Here is a 12,538-nt window from a genome sequence, read left to right as displayed (position 1 = left end):
CTGCAATGCGCTCTACGTGGGGCTACCTTTGAAGGTGACCAGGAAAATGCAATTAACCCAGAATGTGGCAGCTAGACTGGTGACTGGGAGTGGCCACTGGGACCACATAACACCGCTCTTGAAAGACCTACATTGGCTCCCAGTCCGTTTCCGAGCACAATTCAAAGTGTTGGTGCTGACTTTGAGAGCCCCAAACGGCCTCGGTCCTGTATACCTGAAGGAGCGTCTCCACCCACATCGTTCTGCCCAGACACTGAGGTCCAGCACCAAGGGCCTTCTGGCGGTTCCCTCATTGCGAGAAGTGAGGTTACAGGGAACCAGTCAGAGGGCCTTCTCGGTTGTGGCGCCCACCCTGTGGAACACCCTCCCTTCAGATGTGAAGGAAATAAGCAGCTATCTCCTCTTTAAAAGACATCTGAATGCAGCTCTGTTTAGGGAAGTTTTAAATATTTAATGCTGTATTGTTTTTAACACTCGATTGGAAGCCGCCCAGAGTGGCTGGGGAAACTTAGCCAGATGGGTGGGGTATAAAAGTAAAGGGACCCCTGACCATAAGTTCCAATCGTGACCGACTCTGGGGTTGCGGCGCTCATCTTGCTTTACTGGCCAAGGGAGCCGGCGTTTGTCCGCATACAGCTTCCGGGTCATGTGGCCAGCATGACTAAGCCGCTTTTGGCGAACCAGAGCAGCGCAATGAAACACCGTTTACCTTCCTGCCGGAGTGGTACCTATTGATCAACTTGCACTTTGAGGTGCTTTCGAACTGCTAGGTTGGCAGGAGCAGGGACTGAGCAACGGGAGCTCACCCCGTCGCGGGGATTCGAACCACCGACCTTCCGATCGGCAAGCCCTAGGCTCAGTGGTTTAACCCACAGCGCCACCCGCGTCCCTTGGGCGGGGTATAAATAATAAATTATTTATTTATTTATTTATTTTAATATTTTTATTCATTTTCCAAAAAACAAAACAAAACAAAAAACAACCATTTTTATACAATCCATTCACAATTATCACACATTCATCTCTCTTTTTTTGACTTCCCTCAGCTCCTCTGCCATCTTTCGTTTGCATCAATATTATTAACGCATTTCTTAACTTAGTATTTATTAATTTTATTATTATAAAATATGATTTCTCGGTTCCATCTGCCGGCCTCTCTCCCCTCGTCCGAAGCGAATCGCCGCTTACATAAAATGCAACGTCACGCAATAAGAATCGCTGAGTCATCCTAACGGGACCGAGGCTTCTTCTGCCCAGCCGGGAGGGGCGGGGGTAGACCTCGGTCCCAGCCAGCCATTGGCTCGCCGCGGAGGCGCAGTCGCCCAATCGCCGTCCCCCTTCGGGGCCTGGGCGGAGCCACCTCCGACCCACCTCCGCCCGCCCGCAGGGGAGAAATGCAGCGCATGCGCAGATCAGCTCCCTCCCCGCGACCGTTGCCACCGCCCGTTTTTCCCGGCATGCCGCGGGGCCGCCTTCCCTTGTGACATGCGCGGTGGAGAGGGCCAAGATGGCGGCTCCCGGCGGCTTCCCGTTCTCCTCAGCGCCGCCGCCGCCGCCTCGCCGCCGCCGCCTCCTGCTCTGCCTCGCGCTCCTCTTCCTGGCGGCGGGGCCCGCGCGGGCGGGAAGGAGCCGAGTCAGGGCGCTGAGCGACGGGTCGTGGAGGGACCTCCTGCAGGGAGAGTGGATGGTCGAGTTGTGAGTCGGGGGGGGAGGGAGGCTGAGGGGGAAGGGGCGCTCTGTGCATGCTCAGGGGCCCCTCCCCGAGGGGAAAGAGGGACGCCCTTCTCAGATCCCTATTATCATTGATCATTGATTAAATAAATAAATGTTCCTTGCCAAATTATTTTCATTAGTTTTCAAAAAAAATGTTAATTTATATATATATATATATATATATGCAGGTTTTGGTGTCCTCGGGTGTCTTCCCGTGTAAAAGTTGGGGTGTCTAGGCGAAAGCATATATATATACGAAAGCATATATATATATATATATATATATATATATAAAAATTAATGTGTGTGTGTGTGTGTGGCTATATATATATATAGAGAGAGAGAGAGAGAGAAAGAGTATATGTGTGTGTGTGTGTGTATATATATACACACACACACACACAGATACATACATACAGTGGTACCTCAGGTTACATACGCTTCAGGTTACAGACTCCCCTAACCCAAAAATATTACCTCGGGTTAAGAACTTTGCTTCAGGATGAGAACAGAAATCATGCTCCGGCAACGCAAGAGCAGCGGGAGGCCCCATTAGCTAAAGTGGTGCTTCAGGTTAAGAACAGTTTCAGGTTAAGAGCAGACCTCCTGAACAAATTAAGTACTTAACCTGAGGTACCACTGTATAATTACTATACACACACACACACACACACACAATTTTTCCATTTTTTTTGTATTTTTATTATTTTATTTTATCTATATCTATCTATCTATCTATCTATCTATCTATCTATAATTTTTATTTATTTTCCATTTAATTATATACATTCACATCATCATGATCCACTTTACTGCCCTGGCTCTTTAGAGCCTATCAACTTCCTTCCTTCCTTCCTTCCCTCCTGCCTCATGGCTATCAAAATTCACCTTTACATCATTGCATTTTGCACGTTTTCCAATTCTAATTGCACTCCTTACAAAATGACTCAAAATTTAAATAAATACAGAAAGGTACTTGAAAGATTATTGCAAGCAATTGACAACCCATAGCAGGGTTGTCTGAAGACTTGTAATGAGAAATTTTCTACCTTTCTGTATTTATTTGTAAATTTATTTATTTGGTTTTTCAGATTAAAAGTTTACAGTCACATATCCAACATAGAAACAAGATTCCAAAGAATCTCCTGGACTTCCCTCATCCTCCCCTTTGTGGGTCCTTTGTTAATCATTTCCCCCTGTATCTTTTACGATAATCCATATCTTTTCTCTGCATTGCGTCCAGAATTCAGCATTAAACCACAAATGTTATTCCAATCCTACTAACAATAGTTTCCCAAATTTTTAACAAGCCAAATTACAACAGATTGGATACAGTTTCCCCCCCATTAAGTTGACTTCCTTCCCACTCTCTACTGTCGGTGTTGTGCTTCTTCTGTCCTATTTATAAATTCCCTACACGGTTCTTCATCCAAGGATCACGGGGTGTTTTGCAGGATGGAAGGAAACACAGGAAGGGATACTAGCAGGAAACACTAATCCCTAAAGGAGAGAAAGGAGCTTGTCTGTGACTAGATGGCGCGTCCCTCTTAGGGGCTGCTTGGAAGCACCTTCACTTCTCTTTCTGGGGCACAGCTGCACCATGAGCAGGCAGAAAAACCCCCCTGCAACAGGGCAAAACTCTTAATATGGTAGTTGACACACAACAAGCACACGAGCCACTTCCTCAAATGCACAAAGATTGCAAAAGTTGCAAAGAGTTTTCAGCGAGTTACTAAAACAACTTTGCCTTTTTTTAAATCCTCACTTGCCCAGCAGCTATTTTGGTTGATTTTATGATGTTTTTATTTATTTATATATCTACTTGATTTCTATTGCTCCCTTCATCTAAGGAGCACAGGGTGGTTTGCAGTATGAAAGCACAAAAATACGTAACATGTTAACAAACAGAGCAATACCCCCCCTCTCCAGGGTTTAAAAGGCCACAAATTGTTTAAGTAGCCGAAGACCGGGGAGGAGAGGAATGTTTTTGCCTTGTCACCCGAAGGTCATCAGGTGACTTACATTACAGAAAAATACATAAGCAAAATACGTGACATAGGAGGGGGAACTGACAGCCTGCTGTTGCGCAACTTAGAGCATTTTGAAGAACTTTGTTCTTGCTGCTAGAGCCAGATACGAACCAAGGAAACGCCACCCTTCCCCCTTACTTCGTTATATACACACTTATGCTGTTCGTTATTAATCATAAAGTCAAGCTTCAGCGACATAATGAGCATATTAAAAAATTGTCCAGTAGCACCTTAGACACCAACTAAGTTTGTTCTGCGTATAAGCTTATGTGTGCATGCACACTTCAGATACCTGTGCATGCACATGAAAGCTTATACAGTGGTACCTCAGGTTACATAGGATTCAAGTTACATACACTTCAGGTTACAGACTCCGCTAACCCAGAAATAGTACCTCAGGTTAAGAACTGGTGATGGTTTTGTGGAAAGGGAACTTTCCAGAAAAGTGGTGTAAAGCTGCATAATCGTTAGCGGGGCAAAAGAGGGATTTGTGTTTTCTCGCGCAGTAGTCACTCACATAAGTTTTCTTTTCTAGTTATGCTCCTTGGTGCCCTGCCTGTCAGAACTTACAGCCAGAATGGGAGAGCTTTGCTGAATGGGGGGAGGATCTCGAAATTAACATTGCAAAAGTGGATGTGACAGAGCAGCCAGGTAAGGTTTACTTCTGTCATGGGGGAAATAGTTTATATGTTTGTAATTCATTCTCTTATTAAAGCATTCACCTTGTAGGTGAAAAGGAATTGCAGACAGGTGAGGGAGGTGCTCTGACCTCCTCTGTCTCAACACAGAAACCAAATCCATCCTCTGATCCTCTGTGCCACCGCAGTAATACAATGGACTTATGGGGGCAGGATAATAATAATAATAATAATAATAATAATAATAATAATAATTTATTATTTATACCCTGCCCATCTGGCTGGGTTTCCCCAGCCACTCTGAGCTTACAGAATATATAAGGCATAGTAAAATATCAAGCATTAAAAACTTCCCGAAACAGGGCTGCCTTCAGATGTCTTCTAAAAGTTCTGTAGTTCTTTATCTCCTTGACATCTGAAGGGAGACCCCTGCACGTTACACAGGACTTCAAGGCCCCCAGTCCATGACAGGCTAGTCAGGCAAGGATGTTCTAACTTGTTCAGATACAGTAGGTTGCATTAGAGTAGATGCATGTACCACACATCTGTGTTGATTAGGCTAAATCAGGCATAGGCAAACTCCGGCCATCCAGATGTGTGGGACTACAATTCCCATCATCCCTCACCACTGATCCTGTTAGCTAGGGATGATGGGAATTGCAGTCCCAGAACACTGGAGGGCCAGAATTTGCCTATGTCTGGGCTAAATTTTACTTTGAACACTCTTAATGATGTAAAGCAGTAGCTTTGAGGTGTGTACTGGGAGGCCTGGTGCTGCTTTAGAAGGTTTGGGGGATTCTGCCATGAGAATACGAGAAATAGCAGTGTGCTCTTAGTGTGAGTCCAGAAGTTTGTCCAACACTCAGTACAGACTGTCCACTCCCTAAAGTCCTCTCCAAGGAATATAAGCTGCCTAGGTAGCAAGACATTTGCAAAGGAGAGCATGCATAAAACTGAAATAATTATAGTCAAATAGCATGTCCATAAATATTAACATGGATAACAGTACACCACCTTTAAAAATATTTAAATATTATCATCACATCATCATAAAATAATAAACCACACAGAATAAAAAAGAAAATAAAACATTTTCACACCATAATAAATTCATTTTTTGGGATTACTTAGATCCCTCGACTTCCCCCCACTCCCTCCCCTGGTTCTTTTGTGTTATCTTAATTTATACGTGTCAATGATTTCCTTATCTTTAATTGTTTCCAAATTTAAACATTCTCCTTGATGTTACAAGTGCTTTTTAAAAACCTGCTACTGTATTAATTAACAGTACACCACCTTAATTATGTCCTGCCAGCATGCATGTGTGTGTGTTGCTGCTGCAAAAATATTCAAGTCACTATTCAAGACGAATAGCTTTTGTAGAGCAAGGCCTGACCGTTTGGGGTCCGAGTATTGATCATATGTTACGTGGGGTTGGAGAGTTGATTGCTACATGAGTATCTTATGCAAGTTGTAGAAGGCTTAAGAGTACAAAGTTCAAGGGTTACACAAAATATGTGCAATTTGGGAAAATAAGACTTAACAGATTGTGAAGCTGAGGCTCCAATACTTTGGCAACCTCATGAGAAGAGAAGACTCCCTGGAAAAGACCTTGATGTTGGGAAAGATGGAGGGCACAAGGAGAAGGGGATGACAGAGGACGAGATGGTGGGACAGTGTTCTTGAAGATACCAGCATGAGTCTGACCAAACTGCGGGAGGCAGTGGAAGACAGGAGTGCCTGGCGTGCTCTGGTCCAGAGAGTCACGAAGAAGCAGACACAACTAAGCGACTAAACAACAACAAAGACTTAACAAGCCTTTAGTAGCAACACATATTGATAGCGTAGAAAAAAACACCTTACATCTAACAAACTTTTAGCTCTGATTTTCCTTACTGATCTTTCTGCAGGACTGAGTGGACGGTTTATCATAACAGCACTCCCCACCATCTACCAGTAAGTACTCCAATTAAATGTGACAGGTTTTTTTATTGGGGGGTGGGTGGGAGTCCTTAGTTCTTCATTCCTCACCTCTAGTTCTAATTGGAACAATAATACTGGACTTCAGCTCTCTCTGTCTTCTTTGGACAAAGACCGGGGGGGCGGGGGGAGAGAGAGAATGCCAGAATCCTTGGGGAATAAAGCTGACAATGAGTTCTTGTGTTGGTACCCACGCTCAGCCTTAGCCTATGAGTCCAGCAGTCTTCTCCATAGTTTCACATATGTGGAATTTTTGAGTTACCGACAGGACTCTTCTTTTGAGCAGCTGTAAAGATGGTGAATTCAGACGATACCAAGGTCCACGGACTAAAACGGATTTCATCAATTTCATCAGTGACCAGGAGTGGAAGTCCACTGAGCCCATTTCTTCATGGTTTGGTCCATCTTCCTTCCTGTGAGTGACAACTAAAATCTCTTTCTCCTCCCTAAAAATCAATAAATCTGCAAAAATCAATAAATGCAAATGATTGAATTATCTATTAAGATTGTTTAAAAAAAAATTCAGTCACCTTGAAAATTGCCTGAGGGTCTTGGTAGACCACTTAATAAACTTACTTATTTCAGCACTGATAGTGTGGTTCACAGTATCACCTTGTGGAAATTGCAGGTCAGCCTAGGCCAGGCTGCTTAAAGAGGCTTCTTTAAGCTGCTAACTATTCCAGCAAAAAATACCCTTCTCCATAACCATATTATGAAAATCATGTGCTCTAGACTAGGGCCTTTTTCACAGCCTATTTAATCAATCTGGTCTTGGTCAAAAGCCTCCTTTAACTCTGTGTTAGGAGAAGGAAGATTGATGGTAGAGCCAAGGAAACCATGTCCAGAGGAGGTTACAGAATGTTAAAAAGTGAATTTTGAGACAAGAAGGATGTTGCAGTTGTGCCGCACGCACACTTTCTCTAGCAAACATCCGGCGTCAGAATCCCAAGTATGGCAGAGAAAACATCAGGCATTCCGAACAAAGGTTTCATTAGTGCTCCAACGGGAGTGAACAACACTTGGTGTTTTGTTGCCTTCTTTGATTGCAGAAAAGGCCTTTGTTTTATCTCTTCTGCTTTTTTTTTGGCAGGATGAGCAGCATGTCTGCCTTGTTCCAGCTATCTATGTGGATCAGGGTATGTGTGTGTTTCAAATCTCCCTTTGAGCCAAAGACACGTCTTGAGTGTCTACCTTGGTGACCCAGGGGGTGCCAGTATAGCTCCTGTGGGCACAACTGCCACATTGAGGAGGTCTTCCCCTGCCGCCCATCAAGTCTCTGGGCCCTCCTCCCCTTTTACTGCCCCCTTGCTTCTGAACCGGTGAGGGAGGTTATCCTTTCTTTCGTAGAAAAGTGCATAGACCTGAAGGAGGCAGTTGGAAGAGACACACTCTTTTCCACTTCCTCATTCACCTCTCTGTGCTCATGAGTAGTTCTGCTGGGTCTGTCTTATACCCAGGTCCCTTGGGAAAGTGTGCAATTTCTATCTTTCTGGGGGTTTTGTGGGCGGGCGGGAGGGGGATACGTAATCAGAGGGGGTGGCATTAGCTCAAAAATTCACACACACCAAAGGTTTGGTGACCCTCTGCCCTAACCAGCTTCCTTTTCTTGTAGAACTGCCACAACTATTTCACAGAAAACCTCGGCATCCCAGCCTGGGGATCCTATGCCATTTTTGCATTTGCGACATTGTTTTCAGGACTCCTTTTGGGGCTTGTAAGTAGATGTTTTTGTATGCCTTGGAAACTTTGAAGGTCACATCTCACATCACACACGAAGCAATAATACAGTGTTAAAACAATGAATTTTTCTTTTCCAGATAATGGTATTTCTGGCAGACTGTATTTGCCCTTCCAAAAAGCACAGACCGCTGCAGCACCATTATCAAAGTAAGCCCTATTGCGTGTCTTGAGTTGCAAACTGAGGTTGGATCGCATCTTCTGTCATCCCTGACTAAGGTTGATGCGAGTTGTAGTCCCAGAACATCTGGGGATCCAAGCTGAAGAACACCAGCAGAGAGCAAGCACCCAAAAGCTGATGTTCCATAGTACAGGAAACACTGTATCCCGGGTAGAAACAGGTAGAACAAGCAAGCAGGACAACATGGAAGCCGGACACCAAGGGGCAAAGGCAGTGGCTGACCGCAGAGCCAAAAGGGATAGCAACTAGGGGCTGCCCCCTGAGCCAATCAGAAGGCTTAGAGAAGCCAGAAGCTTCTGGACTCAGGCTTACTCACATCCTCAGAGCTGAAGCCAATTCCCATTTGGCAGGCCCAGCCTCCCGTCTTGGAGCACAGTAGCACAAGTTGACAAAGGTGCTCCCGACTGATGAGCTCATCCCAGTTACCAAGAAATAACACTTCAGAGGTCTAAGCGAAAGAACCTTTTTCTTGACAGTGGCATTACTCAAACACACCGCATGCCCCAAATATACAGCATGAGAATCATAGCTACAAAATGGATGTAATAATTGCCACTGGATAATGGCTTGGCTCCTTAGTTGCCCTGTGCCAATGGCCAGGGCTGGAATCAGTAGGTGGACATTTGAGGCAAGCAGATTTTGGCTGAGCTATTTGGAGAAACTGCCTCATAGTTTAGAGCTGTGGGACAAACAGTGAAAGATCAGAGACAGTCACAGGAGCTGGTGGGCTGTCCTTTCATGGACGCGTCTAGGCAGAGGTGGACATTCATTTGTCTGGGACACTAGTTTCCCTCTGCCAAGGCTTGTAGAATGGTTTCAAAACTTTTAAAGTGCTCCAAAAACGAAAAGAAAGCTACCTCAATGCTTCTTTTTATGTCTATGATTAATTTTAGTGCATTTTGCTTAAGGTTGCTGGTAAAAAGACTGGTCCATTAATGAAACAGAAATTCCTGGTGTTTATTTGTGGTTTTGAAAAGTGGAAGTCCCAGTACTTGGGCAAAGCTCCAAGCTTGGATCTCCTGTAGGCCTGAGCAGGTCATCTTTGCCCAGAGGTAAAAGTATATTTTCTTTTCAGAAAAGCCACCGGAGTCTACTCAGCTCTTGCAAAAAGCGGGTGAAGGACTGGAGGAAGATGACCTTTCCGATGCCGAGGTGGAGCGCAGAGAACCACCGAATGCACTGAGGCAGCGTACTGCAAACCCCGTTGCCCGCGCTGGAGCAGAGCAGTCGTAGCTACTAATTCCAGCTGGCTCCCTTTCTGGATTTCCTGAGTTACTACTTGACATTCAAAGGGGAGGGAGAGGGAGTTCTCCTTTTCCTCTCCTTCAAGAGAACAGACATGGAACAGTTTGAAGTGCGGGAAGGGGGGCACGCAACCACATTTTGATTTAGCCAGTCTTTGATAAAGTTTGATATTTGAAGCAATGGAGGTGGCAGCCTTGGGCTGGGCCGGGCAGTGCAGAAGGGCAAGTTACACACACGGCTTTCTGTCGGTATCCACATGAGTTGTTTCTGATGGCCAGCCTGCAGTGCTGGAGGAAGTTTCCCTGAACTGTCCCCGATGAGGCTTCTCTGTGTACGCATTCCTTCCTCATCATGCAGAGGCAGTCCGGGAAGAGGAGTCTTCAGACATGCCGTCTGCTCTCCTCCTCCAATGCTAGCAAGAGGGTACTCCTCTCAAAGTAGCTCCGCTCTTCAGAATGCAAAAAAGGAATCTGCAGCTGTGTCTGAAACAGGCCTCTGAAATAAGCAGGGAGATTCGAAGGATGTAGCTAATTTCGCATGCTCAGGAAGGGGCCTGCGTCTCCTGGCCAGCTGCCTCCAGCACAACCACCGAGGGGTGCTGCCAAAGCCGTTTGTCGATGACCTGGGTGGGGTCTGCTGCCCAACCGGGAAGGAGCCCCAAACCCTCTGGGCACCCCAAAAACAGTCCTTTGTCCCCCAGCCTAACGTAACATTGGTTGGCTTGGCTTGGCCTCTGGGTATTGTTTCTTCCCCCGTTTTATGTGATAGTCGCCCCACCCCCTTGTTCCTCCTGCTTTTATAACCCATGAAGGAGTTGGGAGATGCCGTGTCCCAAACTTTGTTGACTTTGAGTCTAAGGGATGCGAATCGTATGCAAGGGGGAAAGGCAGGTTGTGAAGTCAGCTGTTCGGTCACCTAACTTGTTCTTGCAAACTAATACTTGTAAGTAGATTGCAAAATGAAGGATAGGAACTCTAGCAGGTTTTTCCGAGGGCTTGGCTCAGTCCTTGATTTTTCTGCCCAGGTGCCTTTTTTCTATCTCTATCCTCAGCTGAAAGTTTATTACTCCTCACAGTATTCTAGAAGAGGCTTTGACTCTCTGAGCCGCTTCCTGTGGCAGACCACAAAGGCCAGTGACACTGTGAATGCAGTTAGCATTTCTATGTCTCTCTCTTCCTCTGCGGCCACTTGCTCTTTTTTTGCGGTGCACACCATTCTCCTCTTGAAGGTTTTCCACCTTGGGGCCAGCAGCTTGCTTTCTGCCCTTTTAAGTACAGCCTGAGTGTATTTACTTCCTCATTGTTTCCTCATAGAGCAGACATGGGGCATTTCATGCTCAAGATTAGGCCGCTTTTAGCCATCCCAGGCAGTTCTTCCTCATAGGTGTTCGGTTTATCTAGATGAACACATGAAAGCTCTGTGTTCAGCTCTAGTCGGCTTCTAAAAAAACCCGGGGCATCTCTCCCACATCTTACAGTGCATAGTGCTTGTAAAGGACCAACGATGCGTTTGGGAAACATTGAGACCGGCTGACAGCCGCTCTCTTTAGCCAGGTGCTGCCTGTCTCTGAAAGTGGCTTGTCATTGCCTCCAACTCCCTTTAGAGCCTTGAACCCAGCACTTGGTCACGGCCTGATCTAAGGTGGGCTGCAACCTCAGTCCCATTCAAATATATGGTGAAACGATTGAGAGCTTGGGTTTCCAAATGTGTGTTTCGGCTGAAGGTGGTCAGTCCCAGGTCATTAGAGTAATGCTGTTTTTAAACTTTTTAAAGCTTTCAGTAAGTTCCACGGCAAAGTGGGCCTTGGACTGCCCCAGTTCCTAGTTGTCTGCCTTGGTTCTCCGGCTTCATGCCATGTTCAAGAAGCCCTTTGCCCCATTGTTGCTGTTGTTGTTTTCCTTTTTGCGTTGTGTTTACATGCATAAAAAATATGGCAGGCTTTGGAGGGGTGGGGCGAGATAAGGTTTTCAGAGTCAGTTCCTGGTCAGTAAGCAACCCTCTTCCCCACTCCTGTATCCCCAGAGGTATCCAGCCTTGGCCCACCTGGGGCCTTCCGGGTGTTTTGAACTCCCATCATTCCCCGCCAGCACTGCTTTGATGGCAGGGGATGATAGGGGTTGTAGACCAAAACACTGAGGTGGGCCCCAGGTTGGCCAAGGCTGCCTTTATGTAGCACTTGGGGGTGGCAGATGGAGGCATCGGCAGGTGTGTGCGCCTGCTTGCTTCTCCTTTGCCACAGAAGACGGCTCAGTTGCATCCCATAACATTTCACTGCCTGAACCACAACTTTTGAAGCCCTAGTTGGTGTGGAAGATTTTTAAAAAATATATATTTTAAACTGTTGGCACATGGCCCCCGAGAGAGGAAGTGCAAAAAAGGGGGTCATTCCATTTGCAGCCTGCCATTTGCTTGAGGAAGGACATTCCTGGTTTCTGACTTAAACAAACAGCGCTCCTTGGGTGGGACAGTTGCACCCGCTTCCTTTTTCCCCTGGCGCAGTCGTGGCCAAGGCAGCTGACCTGAATGCATTCCAGCTCTGAAGAATGAGGGAGCCTTTCCTGACGCGACCAGGCAGCACTTGCAGAAACTACGTTTAGGTCTGAGTTACTGCAGAAGTGACTTTGGACACGAAAGACTAGTTCATGGTCCAAGGCACAGTAATTGAAGCATGTTTGCTGTTCTCAGTTGTTGAGTGAATGTTGTCTTTGCAGTTGACTAGATGCCTCGGTCCTACCTGGGAAATCATTTCCAAGTAATAAAATAACAGATGTGTAGGAAACTTGTAACTGTACCTTGTGGTCTTTGGGGGTGGCTGCTACAGTTTCCCTCCGAGGTGTCTCAAATAAACTGGAGCAGCTCTAAAATGGTGTATCTCCCCCTGCCCCAAAACCTAATAATTAACAGTAGACACTTAACCAACATTCCCTGTCCACACTCTTCCTTTGGACAGTGCAGAATCTAGTCAGTGAAATAAAGCCTGCTGCTCAGTTGAACAGTTAGAACACAGCTGTTTC

The 12,538-nt window shown here is 45.9% G+C and overlaps 1 protein-coding gene across 1 annotated transcript; it reads left to right on the top strand.

Annotated features, from left to right (window-relative positions):
• Positions 1–1,470: 1,470 nt before the first annotated feature.
• Positions 1,471–12,303, top strand: TMX1 (thioredoxin related transmembrane protein 1). The gene is made up of 8 exons (XM_081915062.1): positions 1,471–1,695; positions 4,279–4,394; positions 6,292–6,337; positions 6,648–6,776; positions 7,452–7,497; positions 7,974–8,075; positions 8,179–8,248; positions 9,355–12,303. The coding sequence occupies exons 1-8, from the start codon at positions 1,508–1,510 to the stop codon at positions 9,510–9,512; spliced, it is 855 nt and encodes a 284-aa protein (XP_081771188.1). The 5' UTR covers positions 1,471–1,507; the 3' UTR covers positions 9,513–12,303.
• The last annotated feature ends 235 nt before the right edge of the window (positions 12,304–12,538 follow it).

The sequence above is a fragment of the Podarcis melisellensis genome, assembly GCF_964234715.1.
Source record: "Podarcis melisellensis genome assembly, chromosome: 1".
NCBI classification, from domain to species: Eukaryota; Metazoa; Chordata; class Lepidosauria; order Squamata; family Lacertidae; genus Podarcis; species Podarcis melisellensis.
Note: the sequence above shows the minus strand (reverse complement) of the source record. Positions and strands in the feature narration are given on the sequence as shown.